This window comes from Procambarus clarkii, chromosome 7, assembly GCF_040958095.1.
Source record: "Procambarus clarkii isolate CNS0578487 chromosome 7, FALCON_Pclarkii_2.0, whole genome shotgun sequence".
Classification (NCBI taxonomy): Eukaryota; Metazoa; Arthropoda; class Malacostraca; order Decapoda; family Cambaridae; genus Procambarus; species Procambarus clarkii.
The window spans coordinates 23,239,473-23,257,277 of NC_091156.1; the positions used below are offsets into that span (position 1 = coordinate 23,239,473).

Consider the following 17,805-nt stretch of genomic DNA (forward strand, 5'->3'; position numbering starts at 1 on the left):
TCTCGCCGGCGCCTGGGATCGAACCCAGGACCTCAGGATCACAAGTCCCGCGTGCTGTCCGCTCGGCCGACCGGCTGTTGATGGTAATTGAAAAATCAATTCTCCAAAATTCATTTTTATTTCTAGTCTGACGCGACACTTGAACGCGCTTCGTAATAACTTATTACATTTTCAAAGACTTTAGTTTACACACACACACAACTATAACCTGCAAACACTAAACAGAGTTCTACTATGCTATAATTTAAACGGCTTTCATTTTATATACCTGCATTTGGGTGAGGTGATATGTTACAACATTTTTGGATGAGGTGAAAACAAACTTTCAACACAAGACAGAACACGAAACAATGGGTATGATATTGGGAAAGTTAAAGGGATGAATGGAAGTAACTGCAAAGGGCCTATTAGCCCATATTTCTTGATTCTAATATATTGGTGCGGAGTCTTGAAGTGGGTAGAATATAGTTATGCATTAATTGGCTGTTGATTGCTGGTGTTGACTTTTTGATGTGTAGTGCTTCGTAGATGTCAAGCCGCCTGCTATCGCTGTATCTATCGATGATTTCTGTGTTTTTTGTTAAGACTTCTCTGGTGATGGTCTGGTTGTGGGAAGAGATTATATGTTCCTTAATGGAGCCCTGTTGCTTATGCATCGTTAATCGCCTGTAAAGAGATGTTGTTGTCTTGCCTATATACTGAGTTCTTTGAGGCTTACAGTCCCCAAGTGGGGATTTGAAGGCATAGACGACATTGGTTTATTTTTAGGTTTGGGGTTTTACTTAGGGTATTTATCAGACATTGGTAAATTCCAGTGTATGTGAACATTGTGCTATTTCTTTTGCTTCTTGTGTATAGGTATTCTGTAGTTTATTTCATTTCATAGCATTCGGTAATGATTGCCCCATCTAGGATGGAATTATATAGATGCTGTATGTCCTCCTCAAAAGTCCTTCTGCAATTTCAGTCTTATGTTCAATATACGATCTTTCAATAAGAAATAATCTTAGTAGGGAGAAGAAGTATGGCTGGCTGATAAGTCATTGTACGTTAGGGATGACGGAAGGGAGCCGCTTTAATCTCTTTGGGGGAAAAATATTGAAAATGGGGATAAATATGAAAATGACATTAAATATGCCATCACAGAAAAGGGACCTAATAATTGAAGATGAAGACTGGCTGGCTGATGTCATATGAATATTGGGGATGTACCTGTGCAGGTCGCCGAGGGGACTACGTTTTGGGATGACGGAAACCTGCTGTTTAATCTCCTTGGGTCAAATAGTACGAGATGGAAGAGAGCCATTTAATCCTGCTTTGGAAAATAATATATGATGGAAGGTAGCGAACGTTAAATGATTTAAAACATTAGGAGACTATTAGACACCATCGAATAAAAAATGACAGCACTCCCGTGTGTTAGAGGAGACCGTCGGGAAAAGCAAAGCGGCGCCCTCCAGTCATAATTCCCACTGTCCCCCATCAACCTCTGAAATAACAAAGATTTTTCACACCTCAAGACCACCCGCCCACTTCGCAGCTTCTGGATACCACAGAGGTCTGCTATTGTTGGGGTTTTTACTTCTCTATCCTTACTCTGGGGAGAGCAATAGTTATGCTCAAGGTCACTCACCGTAGCCCTGCGGGTCTTCACTCGATCCTCACGGCGCCACTGCACGCCAGGAGAGTCTCCCAGTCAATCTCAACGGCCTCTGATTAAGAAAGAGTGGGAACACGACTCGTTCACTTGACTGTCATGTGCCCTCCCCAACAATCGGGCTCTACGGTTAACCACAAGGTCGCCAACTGGTGTTTTAGGTGGCCAGTAACACCTCAGTGGACTGGTGGAATTAGTGGTAGCCTTGGCAAGGTCACACTCAAAAGATCAGGAGTCAGGCAGGTACTTACTGTTATCACTCTATGCTTTCAGTATAATATAGCCACAAGATCAATGGAGGAGATGATAAAAACACAATGGTAATTTTGTATTTTACTTAAAATGTATGAAAGATGTCACAAGGCCAAACAATAATATATAAATCAACTGATCCTGGCAGCGGCCGGTAGTTCCCACGAATAGTATGCACTCACTAAGTGGCAACACCTCCCCTCCTCATCAAGTGTCAAGAACAGCTGATCGTCTGGCCCCCGCGCGAAAGCTTTGCTTGTTTTCTAGATTTACGCACGCTGTTTCTTTAAGTTCTCCAATATTTCTAGAAACTCGCACACTTGATATTGGCACAATAGACCGTATTACTTAGTTACACTGTACTCAGGCTCAAATAGTCGTTTCTACAATCAATGCTACAATGACTCACTGTAATGGCCTTCACTGCCCTTCATTCAACAATATATTATGGAATATTAACACTGGAGTTTTCAGTACTTTCTCTCGTGGGCGATAACGCAATAATTCACTGTACTCACAAATGATTAATCACTGCATGAACACAGACATAATAATGCATATAGATCAGACATCAGTAAATGGTAAAATAAATAGTTTCTGGGCACATAGCCTAACTTCCAAATACTGGCATAATATTATATATAATTTATCACTATATGTTCACATCAAAATCTCTAGAAAGATATACACAACACAGTAAATTTATCACTTGTTCCTGGTGCCTGTACACACCAATAATCAACATAAGTATTACAAGTACTCTTGATAGTACTACACGGCAAACTGGTGCCTCACTGTGACATTGGTGAGACTTGCTCACGACATATAAAATCCTCAGGCTAGATAATATAGCCAAATAATATAGCTAACTAAAGGGGAATGGGGAGGGAACTAGAAACACCTACTTCAACCTATCCTCCGATGAGAGTCGAGATGTAGCTCCTGGTCCTCGTGTCGGGAACGCCCCCACACGAAACGCCGTCGTGTCCTACCAGAGCCTCTCGTCGTCCCACCGTTTAGCGCGTCGTCTCCGTGCCCTCTTCTCTGCAGGTCCGTCCTCCTTCTTGACTTCTTGAAGGGTTGGAGTCGGTCTCCTGGCCGTCGTCTTCTCCCAGCAACGGCTGCCGCCTACGTCTCAGCAACAGTCGTCCGGATTCCCCAAATAGTCCTCTCCTTCCTCAGCTACCCAGTGGCTCTGTCAGCCACTAAGCCGTCACGAACTGGTGCACTGCCACAGATGTCACATACGTCACTGCACGGCTTCACTGCTTCTTCTTGCACAGTACCTGACTGGAGCACTTGTTGCTCAAATAACCGTCAATTCCCTCTCTGGTTCAACACATGAACTAGGGAAGACCTCTCAGAGTACTGGCAGACTTCAGGTGACGCGTAAATCCACGGGAGCGGGAAACAACTGTCAAACTGACAGGAACAATCGTCGCACGTCCGACCACTGTGACGTGTCGTGTCTGACTGCTGGCGCCAGCTCGGCGCGCTGGCCGGACCCCCTTCCTTCGTGACGTCACTTTCGCCACAGGAGGTTTTCATTGGCTCCCGGTGCCACATTGCTGTCGGTGACCAATCCGGTGCCACTGACGTCACACGGTTTTGGCGGGAAATCAGGGAGGCAAGCGCCATCTTGGCTCCCTAAAGGGCCTATACCACAGGCCAAAATATTACTATTTCACAAATTTCTCGGCTCTCCGAGAACACTCCACTCTCTCCCATATATCAAATTGAAGCCTGCAACGTAGAGAACGCTTGGGAAAAGTAGACATGACTCTTACTGCAGGCGTGGGAGAATTATAAGGGGGGAACTCCGTCACATACCCCTCCCCTTAAAATAAGAGTCATGTCTGGTTAGTGCATACGGGATAGGGCATCCGCAACTACGTTGTCCTTCCCCTTGATGTGCTTGACCTTGATCCTTGTCAGACTCTCAGTGTTTGTGAGACTGGTGCCGTCCGCCCTGGACCACTTCCTTTCCGCCTCCGGGAGTTCTCGGTCCCCCTGTACACACAGAACCGTCTTCCGCTGGGGTTCTCGGATCATCGTTCCTTCCTGCCTGGCGGCTCCTCCTTCCACAGTGAAGAAAGGTTTTAGGTGGTCTACGTGACACACCTGTTTCTTTCGGGGTTTGTCCGGCTTCCCAATCTCGTACAACACTGGACCCAACCTTCGCAGCACTCGGTATGGTCTCTCGAACCGCGTCTTGGTCACCCTACCTCTACCTGGAAGCAAAATCATCACTTGGGATCCGACCTGAAAATCCCTCTGCGCAGCTCTCCTGTCGTACCACTCCGACATCTTACGCTGCGCCTCCTTCAGGTGTTTCCCAGCCAGTTCCTTCGTTAGGGTGAGACGTTCTCTGAACTTCTGGACATATTCAATCACCGTTCCCACGGTTGCTCCTGGTGTCCATCGTTCCCTCATCATGGATAGCATGGCATATATAATATAGATAAATGGAAAGTAAGCCTTCTCAGGACCCACACGTCCTCCTTCGGCCTCACTAACCAATTCGGGGCACTCCTCCTGCTGTAACTCTCCGAGACGAGTGCGGTCTACCCCTAGAGAACCGGTGAGGGTCACCTGCAACTCACCATTCGGGCTACTTTCGCCCTCCACTCGTTCTCTGGGTCCTATGCAGAGGTGATCTGTTCCCAGGCTGTCAGTCGTCTCCTCAGCCCCATCAGATCCACAACCTCCTGGTTCTTCGCGTTGTCTCGGTGTCACAGTACAAACGGGGATCGCCACCGGTGCGATTCCCTTCTCGTCCCCACAGGCGTTCAACTCTCCGCCTGCCTCCTTGTCTTGTTCTATGCACTCTTCGCCCTTCACGAGATGCGGGAGGACATATCCTCCACACGCATCATTCCCCAAGATGACCTGCGCCTCCATCTTGGGCATTGACGTACAGACTCCCACCACTAGGGTCTGGCAGCCATAATCGGAATCCAAAGTTACCTGGTGTAGGGGCATCCTCACTGGGCCTCCCACAGTGGTCACACTTGCCACCCCCACACTGGTACTCTTGTAACCCTCGGGGAACAGGGTTTCACTTACCAGGGTAAAGTCAGCCCCGGTATCTCTTAGCATCTTCACTGGGATGGGGTCTGCGACCCCCATCCTTACGGTTCCTTGACACACGAATGGGTGAACTTTCTTCTCCCCATTCAGCACGGGTTCATCCCGCACTCCCTCGGCCCTCTGGTCCTCGAACATCACTAAAGCAACGTGTCCCCGCTGCTTAAAGCGTCTGCATTCCCGCGCGACGTGTCCGATTTTCCCGCAGTTGTAGCAGCGGACTCTCGGCGGAGACCATCCACCACCGCTCGCCTTAGCACTGCCTTCAGAGGCCGTCGCTCCCTGTGTCCTTCTCGCCTCACTTGTCGTTTCCTTCGTTGCAGTAACCACTCCCGAGCTTTCAGCTTGGTTCTCCTCTATCGGCTCTACAGCACCTTTTGTTCCTCTATCGTCCCATCTCGAGCGGTGGGACTTGGGAGAACTCGCTTCTGTCCTCCATCCATCCGTCCTCCTATAATTCCTACTGCTTCCGGAGTACGCGGGTGATCGGTGCTGTCCCTCTCGGCTCGGGCGTAGTGCTTCCTCTAACATGTCGGCCCGGTCGGCTGCGGCCCTTAGGTTCTTTATGTCCGCCTCCTTTATCCTCATCCTGATCTCAGGAGAGAGCACGGACATAAACTTTTCCATGACCATTAGTTCCTTGACCTCTTCGACTGACCTCGCTCCTTCAGAGTCCAGCCACTTAAGGAACTTTCTTTCCATGTGCCTCGCCGTCTCCGCATACGATTTGCCTGGCGACCGGGTACATTCTCTAAACCTCTTCCGGTAACACTCCGGCGTGAGCTTGAAGGAACGGAGCACAGCTCGTTTTACCACATCGTAGTTGGTGCATTCTTGGAAGTCGAGCATAGTGAAGGCTTCACGAGCTTCACCTGTGAGCCTCCCTTGAACTAACTCCGCCCACTCCGCCCTCGGCCACCTCTTCAGAGCAGCAACTCTCTCAAAGTGATCGAAGAAACTTTCGGCTTCACTAGGCACATAGACCGGCAGGTCTCGTTCCCTCACTCGTCGGTCTTCCTGTGGCGGTGGAGCAGGTGCACCTAGTCCTAGTTCAGCTCGCTTCAGCTCTACCTCCTTGTTGGCTTCTATTTCCAGTTGTCTCAGCCCAACTTCTCGCTCTTCGCTGCGCTGCTGTGCTTCTCGCTCTTGTTCTTCCCGGCGTAGCTGTGCTTCTCGTTCTTCTTTGCGCTGTTGTGCTTCTCGCTCTTCACGCTTCATCTGTGCTTCTCGCTCCTCACGCTTCATCTGTGCTTCTGCTTCTCGCTCTTCTTTGCGCTGCTGTGCTTCTCGCTCTTCTCTGCGCTGCTGTGCTTCTGCTTCTCGCTCTTCTTTGCGTTGCTGTGCTTCCAGCTGCAACTTCATTATTTCCAGCTTCACGCTGTGCCTGCTGCCGCTGGATCCCCTGCTGCTTCCACCAATACTCAGGTGTTCACCCACACTGGCAGGTGTATGGGGCCGTTCCTCCCCCAAAGCTTCGTCTCGAGCCCTGAGCTGAGCCATTATCTCTAGTCTTCTTTCTGCCACTCTGGCAGATTTCAGCTTTATTCCGAAATGATCCGCTATTGCCTGTAACTGTGCCTTGGTGCACTCTTCCAGCACCTGTTCGTCTCTAGAGTCAATAAACCTCGTCACTTTATCATCCTCCATCTTGTGCTATGAGTGATAACCTGCACCCGATCTCTAACACCACTGCCAAGTACCACTGCAACCTTTACTCCGATCGATATCCTGGCGAGGTCGCCTTTGTTGGGGTTTCTACTTCTCTATCCTTACTCTGGGGTGAGCAATAGTTATGCTCAAGGTCACTCACCGTAGCCCTGCGGGTCTTCACTTGATCCTCACGGCGCCACTGCATGCCAGGAGAGTCTCCCCAGTCAATCTCAACGGACTCTGATTAAGAAAGAGTGGGAACACGATTCGTTCACTTGACTGTCATGTGCCCTCCCCAACAATCGGGCTCTACGGTTAACCACAAGGTCGCCAACTGGTGTTTTAGGTGGCCAGTAACACCTCAGTGGACTTGTGGAATTAGTGGTAGCCTTGGCAAGGTCCAACTCAAAAGATCAGGAGTCAGGCAGGTACTTACTGTTATCACTCTATGCTTTCAGTATAATATAGCCACAAGATCAATGGAGGAGATGATAAAAACACAATGGTAATTTTGTATTTTACTTAAAATGTATGAAAGATGTCACAAGGCCAAACAATAATATATAAATCAACTGATCCTGGCAGCGGCCGGTAGTTCCCACGAATAGTATGCACTCACTAAGTGGCAACACCTCCCCTCCTCATCAAGTGTCAAGAACAGCTGATCGTCTGGCCCCCGCGCGAAAGCTTTGCTTGTTTTCTAGATTCACGCGCACTGTTTCTTTAAGTTCTCCAATATTTCTAGAAACTCGCACACTTGATATTGGCACAATAGACAGTATTACTTAGTTACACTGTACTCAGGCTCAAATAGTCGTTTTTACAATTAATGCTACAATGACTCACTGTAATGGCCTTCACTGCCCTTCATTCAACAATATATTATGGAATATTAACACTGGAGTTTTCAGTACTTTCTCTCGTGGGCGATAACGCAATAATTCACTGTACTCACAAATGATTAATCACTACACGAACAAAGACATAATAATGCATATAGATCAGACATCAGTAAATGGTAAAATAAATAGTTTCTGGGCACATAGCCTAACTTCCAAATACTGGCATAATATTATATATAATTTATCACTATATGTTCACATCAAAATCTCTAGAAAGATATACACAACACAGTAAATTTATCACTTGTTCCTGGTGCCTGTACACACCAATAATCAACATAAGTATTACAAGTACTCTTGATAGTACTACACGGCAAACTGGTGCCTCACTGTGACATTGGTGAGACTTGCTCACGACATATAAAATCCTCAGGCTAGATAATATAGCCGAATAATATAGCTAACTAAAGGGGAATGGGGAGGGAACTAGAAACACCTACTTCAACCTATCCTCCGATGAGAGTCGAGATGTAGCTCCTGGTCCTCGTGTCGGGAACGCCCCCACATGACACGTCGTCGTGTCCTACCAGAGCCTCTCGTCGTCCCACCGTTTAGCGCATCTTCTCCGTGCCCTCTTCTCTGCAGGTCCGTCCTCCTTCTTGACTTCTTGAAGGGTTGGAGTCGGTCTCCTGGCCGTCGTGTTCTCCCAGCAACGGCTGCCGCCTACGTCTCAGCAACAGTCGTCCGGATTCCCCAAATAGTCCTCTCCTTCCTCAGCTACCCAGTGGCTCTGTCAGCCACTACGCCGTCACGAACTGGTGCACTGCCACAGACGTCACATACGTCACTGCACGGCTTCACTGCTTCTTCCTGCACAGTACCTGACTGGAGCACATGTTGCTCAAATAACCGTCAATTCCCTCTCTGGTTCAACACATGAACTAGGGAAGACCTCTCAGAGTACTGGCAGACTTCAGGTGACACGTAAATCCACGGGAGCGGGAAACAACTGTCAAACTGACAGGACCAATCGTCACACGTCCGACCTCTGTGACGTGTCGTGTCTGACTGCTGGCGCCAGCTCGGCGCGCTGGCCGGACCCCCTTCCTTCGTGACGTCACTTTCGCCATGGGAGGTTTTCATTGGCTCCCGGTGCCACTGACGTCACAAGGTTTTGGCGGGAAATCAGGGAGGCAAGCGCCATCTTGGCTCCCTAAAGGGCCTATACCACAGGCCAAAATATTACTATTTCACAAATTTCTCGGCTCTCCGAGAACACTCCACTCTCTCCCATATATCAAATTGAAGCCTGCAACGTAGAGAACGCTTGGGAAAAGTAGACATGACTCTTACTGCAGGCGTGGGAGAATTATAAGTGGGGGAACTCCGTCACACTATCGAAAGTCGGACAACATTAACGATGATTTCGCACAGTGTGACGTAGTTCACCAGCTTTGTTACACTCGCGGCATGCCCCCAGTGTCCCCAACATGAGGCACGATGTAACTACACCACTGAAACAAGCTACGGGTCACCCCACCTGTGCTACTGCAGAAAAGCTCCGATTCAGCAATGAGTCTGGACCGCCTGGATCTGGCCATGACAGTGGTCAGCTCCCAAATATTACATTCGTACATGATCATGATGCAGCAATGAGTGACACTTGTGCTCCACCTCACACTAAAATGCAAATATTTTGTCTTGAATTTAAATATTCCATTGTTAACCAGACAAAAATATATTCATTAAGGGTTTTGTCACTGACAGGAGGATTGTTCTTCGCCGGGAAGATGAGGGAGGCGCGCTACATGACCATATTGGACCCGCTACAGGACCGCTACGGGCCTCGCTGGGGCGCTATGCTGTATCTGCCCGCGCTGGTCGGGGAGATCCTCTGGTCAGCCTCCATCCTCGCTGCCCTCGGTAAGTACCTCGCTATGATTGGTGCCCTCGGTAAGTACCTCGCTATGATTGGTGCCCTCGGTAAGTACCTCGCTATGATTGGTGCCCTCGGTAAGTACCTCGCTATGATTGGTGCCCTCGGTAAGTACCTCGCTATGATTGGTGCCCTCGGTAAGTACCTCGCTATGATTGGTGCCCTCGGTAAGTACCTCGCTATGATTGGTGCCCTCGGTAAGTACCTCGCTATGATTGGTGCCATCGGTAAGTACCTCGCTATGATTGGTGCCCTCGGTAAGTACCTTGCTATGATTGCTGCCCTCGGTAAGTACCTCAATAGTTCGTTGCTATGTTGGGTGCCCGCTGTAAGTACCTCACCTTTCCCTGACCCATGTTGCGTGCCCGCTGTATCACACTGTTCCCTGACCCATGTTGCGTGCCCGCTGTATCACACTGCTCCCTGACCCATGTTGGGTGCCCGCTGTATTACACTGCTCCCTGACCCATGTTGCGTGCCCGCTGTATCACACTGCTCCCTGACCCATGTTGGGTGCCCGCTGTATCACACTGCTCCCTGACCCATGTTGGGTGCCCGCTGTATCACACTGCTCCCTAACCCATGTTGGGTGCCCGTTGTATCACAATGCTCCCTGACCCATGTTGCGTGCCCGCTGTATCACACTGCTCCCTGACCCATGTTGCGTGCCCGCTGTATCACACTGCTCCCTGACCCATGTTGGGTGCCCGCTGTATCACACTGCTCCCTGACCCATGTTGGGTGCCCGCTGTATCACAATGCTCCCTGACCCATGTTGGGTGCCCGCTCTATCACACTGCTCCCTGACCCATGTTGGGTGCCCGCTGTATCACAATGCTCCGTGACCCATGTTGGGTGCCCGCTGAATCACACTGCTCCCTGACCCATGTTGGGTGCCCGCTGTATCACACTGTTCCCTGACCCATGTTGCGTGCCCGCTGTATCACACTGCTCCCTGACCCATGTTGGGTGCCCGCTGTATCACACTGCTCCCTGACCCATGTTGGGTGCCCGCTGTATCACACTGCTCCCTGACTATGTTGGGTGCTCTCGGAAACCTGGATTGTCAACCCTTCCTCCGAATAGACAGTACGTTTTTTTAATACTAAATGTAATAAGTACATTCCTGACTCTCTGCATAATAAATAAATACAATTAATTTTGCTGTTAAATTTACCTGCCCATATATTCTCCTCATTTTCTGTTAAGTTAATACACTCAAAACTTTTAGGTTGAAGTTTTTGTGTTCAACTCTCTATACGTAAGTTTTAAATAAAAGGAATTTCTTTTTGAGTTTTATTAAACAATTGAGGTTTTATAATATTTTTTTTTTTATCCTGAGTTACTTTATAATTTGTTGAAAGACTAATTGTAATTAAGAAATCAATAAATGCTATTTACATGTTTGACCTCCTACACTCCCAAGGTTAGGTTAGGTTAGGTTAGGTCGTGCTTTTCTAGACAGGTTTTCAGGTAAGCTCTAATATTCACAGTATTTTGGTGCGATGCTGGCAATTAAGTGTATTTCTGTACTATGCCGATAGTCAGAATTGTACTTACTACATTTAGTATTAAAACGTACTGTCTATTCGGAGGATGGACTGTGGATTGTATCTGGATGACGTTGTGAGAGTTCTTCTACTCCCTAAGTAGAAGCTTGGCCTGGGACCAAGCTTAACTTGTGATAACTTGGTCTACCAGGCTGTTGCTTGGAGCGGCCCGCAGCCCCACATATTCATAACAGACTCTTTGGTCCGGCATTTCTTGCAGAAAACTACCACTTAAGTTCTGGCAAGTTGCTAATAATAGCTAGGAGGTTATATACCAGCCGTGGACCTCTGATGTTTATACAGTGTTCTCTGATTGTGCCTATGGCACCCCTGCTCTTCACTGGTTCTATTCTGTGTTTTCTTCCACATCGTTCACTCCGTTATGTTGTTATTTTACTGTGTAAATTAGGGACCTGGCACTGCAGTATTTTCCAGAAATATATATTATGTGATACTTCTCTCATCTCTTTTCTAGGGAGTACATTTTGAGAGCGTTGAGACGGTCCCAATAGTTAAGGTGCTCTACCATGTCTTTGTATACCGTATATATATATATATATATATATATATATATATATATATATATATATACATTTTCATATATATATATATATATATATATATATATATATATATATATATATATATATATATATATATTTTTTTTTTTTGAGATATATACAAGAGTTGTTACATTCTTGTATAGCCACTAGTACGCGTAGGGTTTCAGGCAGGTCCCTGGAATACGATCCCCGTCGCGAAGAATCGTTGTTACAACCAAGTACACATTTTACTGTTGAGTTAAACAGAGGCTACAGTTAAGGTTTTTCGCCCAGTAAATCCTCCCCAGCCAGGATACGAACCCATGACAAAGCGCTCGCGGAACGCCAGACGAGTGTCTTACCACTACACCACGGAGACTGTCGAAGACAGTCTCCGTGTCAGTACAGACAGTAACAGTAAGACAGTAACAGTGACAGTAAGACAGACAGTCTTACCACTACTGCCACGGAGACCACGGATATGTCCTCTGTATTCCCTCTATTTTAACAATCTCTCCTGCTCTGAAGGGGAAAGTGAGTACTGAGCAGTACTCAAGACGGGACAACACAAGTGATTTGAACAGTACAATAATTGTGATGGGATCCCTGGATTTGAAGGTTCTCGTAATCCAACATTATAGAATCTAGCAAATGCTATATTTGCTTGGTTATCCGCTCTTAAAGTTAGGTCGTAATAAATCATTATTCCCAGATGTTACACATGTTGCAAATCCTGCTATGGGCAGATTTTATTGTCTTGTTCCCTGTATTTTCTTTAAGGTCTTCATTTTCACCATACTTAAGATTCTGGAATTTTTCACTGTTAAATATCAAGCTATTTTCTGCTGCCGAATGAAAAGCTTTATTAATATCAGCTCGTAGTTTTCCAATGTAACTTTGGTTTTTGTCTATATCTGATATAAGAATAAGGAAAAACAGTGGTGCAAGGACTATGCCCTAAGGTACAGAGCTTTTAAAAGTGCTTGGACTCGACTTTATTTGACTGTCACTCTTTGCGTTCTGTTTGACAGAAAACTGAATAAATATCCACCGTCCTACTTTATCTGTTATTCCTATTGACTTCACTTTGTGGGCTATCACTCCATGGTCACATTTATCAAATGCCTTTGTGAAGTATATGTATACCACATCTGCAGTTTGTTTTTCTTCTAATGCATCAATGATTTTGACACAGTAGACGAGTAGCTATGAAAGGCATGATCTTCCCGCTCTAAGTCCTCGTTGACCTGGGTTGTGGAGGTCATTGGTCTCCTGACTCATGATCATGCTCTCAAAAGCGTTGGCTATGTGGTCGTCCTCCCTTGTTAGTGCGACTTGTATATAATTCTTAGCCAATGTTTTGCTCCCTTGTATAGGCAGCTGTATCCGTTGATATAAGCGCTTCTGGTATTTCCCCGGTGTCCAAGATATGTATCCACGCTACACTGAGTGCCTGTGCTACTGTCACTTTGCATTTCTTTATAAACATTGAGTTCCAGGAGTCTGGACCCGGAGCCGAGTGCATGGGCATGCTGTCTTTTCTCTTTCAAAATGTGCAGCGTTAGTGTTAATGTCAGTGAGATTCTCAGGGGTTTGGATGTCATGCATAAAGAAGCTGTCCGTGCCTTCCACTTTCATGTTGTTTATTAGGGTGCTGAACATGTCCTCATACTGCTTGTTCTCTGTCGTCCTCTGGGGGTCGTCTTCTATGGACGTCTTCTGTGGTTGTCTTCTATGGTCGTCCTCTGTGGTCGTCTTCTGTAGTCGTCTTATATGGTCGTCTTCTGTGGTCGTCTTCTATGGTCGTCTTCTGTGGTCGTCTTCTATGGTCGTCTTCTGTGGTCGTCTTCTATGGTCGTCTTCTATGGTCGTCTTCTGTGGTCGTCTTCTATGGTCGTCTTCTGTGGTCGTCTTCTATGGTCGTCTTCTGTGGTCGTCTTCTGTGGCCGTCTTCTATGGTCGTCCTCTGTGGTCGTCTTCTATTTCCGTCCTCTGTGGTCGTCTTCTATGGTCGTCTTCTGTGGTCGTCTTCTATGGTCGTCTTCTGTGGTCGTCTTCTATTGTCGTCTTCTGTGGTCGTCTTCTGTGGCCGTCTTCTATGGTCGTCCTCTGTGGTCGTCTTCTATTTCCGTCCTCTGTGGTCGTCTTGTAACACGGGGAGGGCTTCTCTCGACTTATCTTTCCTTCTACTCCCCCTCAACCCGTATTCTTACTTTTTATTCTCTACAAGGGACTCCAAAACTTTTACTGAAGCCTTCTCCACGCCACGTGGTTCTAAGACGATTGACCGACTTAGGATTCTACAACCAGTATGACGTGACCTAGGCTTTGAGCAAGGCGTATTGGGCGATTCCGGTGGCAGAACAGGATAGGGAAAAAAACAGCATTCTCGGATGGTAGGCACACTTATCAATTCCGTAGGATGCCGTTTGGCTCGAAGACAGCGCCTTCGTCGTTTCAGAGGGCCATCAACTTCATTCTTAGTCCGGTACTGGGTAGGAATTCTTTAGCGTACCTGGATGATGTTGTGATATATTCCAGGACGTTTGAGGAACACCTACGGGACTTGACTGAGACTTTAAAGTTGTTAGATCAGGCAGGTTTCAGGCTGAATGTTCAGAAGTGCACCCTGGCGGCTCAGAAATTCAAATTTCTGGGGTTCCGGGTGTGCCCAGACGGTATCCGACCTGACCCAGATTCTTGCCGCGCCATTGCTGACAAGCCTACTCCAAGGACAGCAAAGGACGTGCGTAGGTTTTTGGGGGCGGCCGGATATTTTCGTCGTCATATTGAAGGTTTCGCTGGCATTTCAGCACCCCTGACTGATCTGACAAAAAAAATGCGAAGTTTGTGTGGAAATCTGAACATGACGAGGCATATTGCAAACTGAAAGACCAACTTATCACGACACCGGTATTGGCTATTCCTGATTTTGAGAAAGAGTGGGAGGTGCACACTGACGCCAGCGGTATTGCTATTGGCGGGTGCTTAATTCAGCGAGATGCGGATAATTTACCCCATCCAGTAGCCTATTTCAGTAGGAAGGTCAAAGGACCTGAAGTTCGTTATTCAGCTACGGATCGGGAGGCACTGGCAGTAGTAGAATCAGTTAGGTATTTCGAGCCTTACCTATTTCAGCGGCATTTTGTAATCTACACAGACCATCGAGCGTTAACACACATATTTAAAAAGCGAACGAAATGCCCACGAATGTCACGCTGGTCTCACGAACTTTCGGCCCACTCATTCCAGATCTTGTACAAGCCTGGTCAAGCCCATGTTGTGCCAGACACGCTAAGTAGAAATATAGCGGCAGTTCAGATTAATGAAAATATTGAAACCATTCCATCAGATAAAATGAGAGAATACCAGATGAGCGAGCCTAGATGGAAAGAGACTATTGAGTATTTAGAGGGAGGAAAATACCCGAAGAAGAAAAAGAAGTTACCTATTCATGATTTTGAGATGAAACAGGGCGTCCTGTATTATGTGAATAGCCAGAATGATAGGGCAGTATTTCAACTCGTTATTCCGGACGCGTTGCGGTCATCAGCGTTAAAGCTTGCGCATGCATCTAAAATTGCAGGGCATCCGGGGGTCTTTAAAACCCACTTAAAAGCAAAGTCTTTATTTTATTTTCCAGGATTACTTTCTGAGGTAATCAATTTCGTGAAGTCGTGCCCTCGTTGCCAGAGGAGGAAAGGCACCCTTAAGGTACAAGCCCCACTTCAGGAATTTCCTGAAATTCGTGAGCCGTTAGATCGTGTGGGGGCCGATTTGATTGACTTACACCACAGTCAATCAGGTAACAGATACGTGTAGGTGCTAGTTGACCATCTGTCTAGATACACTACACTAGTTGCATTACCTCAGAAGGATTCTCGTACGATTGCAGATGCGTTCTTGCTTAGGTTCGTTACTGTATTCGGACCTCCTAAAGTTTTAGTCTCTGACCGGGGTCAAGAATTCAATGGGAATATATTTAGAGAAGTTTGTAAGATTTTAGAAACAACTTCGGCTTTTACAACAGCCTACCACCCATAAGCAAACGGAATGACGGAACGGACTAATCGTTCAGTCAAGGATATGCTTGCAATCCTTGCTGAACATGACGCAAACACCTGGGATGAACACCTACCCTATGTTCAGTTCGCCTTGAATACTGCCATCCACCAATCAATTAACACCCAACCACTTCATTTGTTTACTGGTAATTCATGCAATTTCCCGTCAGGTCTGCTTAACAGACATAATGTTGCATACGGGGAGGACTATCCTTCAGAGGTCCTTGGAAAAATGAGAAATGCATGGAATATTGCAGCTGAAGCGTCCAAGAAGGCACGGACTCGGTATGCTCATTTTTATGACAAGAAAGTGCGCCCTCTTGAGTTGACGGAAGGAAGCCTCGTATTGAGAGTGAATGAGGCTGCGCCCGCCAATCAGAGCAGGAAACTAGCTCCGAGGTGGCGAGGACCATATAGAGTAATTAAAAGGGCGGGGCCGGTTAATCTTGTTATAAAAGGAGTGTTCGAGGACCAGGTGGAAAGGACAATTCATGTAAATAAATTGAAACATTATCATGCTAGAGAGGAATTAGAACTGCCTTCAGCGGGTCTAGTTCCTGACTCAGCAGTGCTGACTCATTGCTTCACCGACGAGTCAGAAGATGAGGATGACCCTCTGTCATCGCTCATCAGTAGTCAGGTGCAGTCTCGCCACCCTATGGTGACGAGATCTCGCGCTATACAGTAAAGTAACTTCCTTGGTTAGTATAATTTAGTATTCATTAGATTTTCCTGTAAAGGCAATGAGGTGTACTATGTCTATACTTAACTCAGGTAGCAGCTTTTACCGTGCTCTGGGGTTCCACCTCCACCAAACCCAGAGTATATCTATGCTTCCGCTGTGTTGTGTCTGTCTGTTCCCAGGTCTGATTGGTACACCGACCCAGTTGTTCCAGCCACACGTGAACCCTTGTCTGTAAAGACCGAGGGGGGAGGCACGTTACACAAAGCCCTCCCCCCACCAGACCCAGTAACTCATACATCAGTTACTTTGGGGGATGAGTGACTGTCCAAGAGTCACCCGGCCGACGCCTCACGTCACTAACGAGGTTGTCAGGGCCAGCGAGCTGTCCACATTATAGCAGTCACCGGAGGTGCCATACAACGCCCGAGTAGCTGTCTCGAGATCACCATTACCCACCTGCTGCGTCGTCAAGACTGCAGCCATGCCAGCAGTGTTGGAGGAGAGGTCAAGAAATGGAAAGCACGTAGCAGTACTCAAGAATTTCGCCGGAAGATTAATGATTACGCCATCTGAAGTAACAAGAAAGTAGAAGTAAGGCGGTCACAGGTGGAAGGCACGGTTTCCCTACAGAGTACCGGGACTCGCCAATAGAAGGTCGCAAAATTGTCTCCTTTGGCCTAAAGTCGGCGGTACGAGGGTATACACAGTTGGTGTTTACGGCCTAGTAACCTGGTGACATCAAGAAACGCCGGAGATGACATAAGCAATGATGGAAGACGAGATTCACCTGTTCTGCAAACAAGCAACCCGCCTCTACGACCTTCTGACACCACTCCTGCTAAGAGACACCATTGGTACATCCAGTCCTGCTCTGCTGTGGTCATCTGCGACGTCAAGTTTAACATCAAGACTGCCGTGTGAACTGTGATTGATATGAAGGCGTGTGGACTGTCGAGAGCAAGATTAATGGCCGAAGTAACAGTATTCTACAGCTGTCACTTGGCACTCCGCTCTACTACACTCTGTCGTCATTCAGGAGTACCGGATGGGAGTACAAGAGGACCAGGTATTGATGTCTACACATGGGAAGAAGCAAGATCGACACCGTCATCGTCAGCGACTACATTCAGCATCCAGCAGCATCGATTTTTTTTTTCGATTACTCAATATGAACAATTGATACAAACAACAAAGTGGCTCTGAACATCTGTGTAAAGAATATCTGGACACTTTTGTCTAAATGTTGAAAAACAGAGTTAGAATCACAATACTTTTTAAATGTTGAAAAACAGATTTAAAATAATTCTGGTATAATATATGAAAATCTTACTCTAGAAATTGGTCATTGATTAACATCGAAGCCCCTGTGTAATTGTCTCAGCCCTGAACAAACGGTTATGGAAAATTATGTTGTGATACTTTTGCAGAATGTTTGAACACAGGAGAGGCGGACCAATATAAACATTGACACTCTTACAGTGAGTGAGAACACTTGGCTGTACAGTTAGCTGAAACCTGTGATATAGTATAGAATTTTTTA

At 46.9% G+C, this 17,805-nt stretch overlaps 1 protein-coding gene across 1 annotated transcript in view; it reads left to right on the forward strand.

The window, feature by feature from the left end:
• LOC123761449 (high-affinity choline transporter 1-like) overlaps positions 1–17,805 on the forward strand; it is a 1,078,813-nt gene that overhangs the window by 562,833 nt on the left and 498,175 nt on the right. Inside the window, exon 6 of the mRNA XM_069313981.1 lies at positions 9,256–9,411. Within this exon, the coding sequence (XP_069170082.1) occupies positions 9,256–9,411 (156 nt within the window). The remainder of the gene's footprint in view (positions 1–9,255; positions 9,412–17,805) is intronic.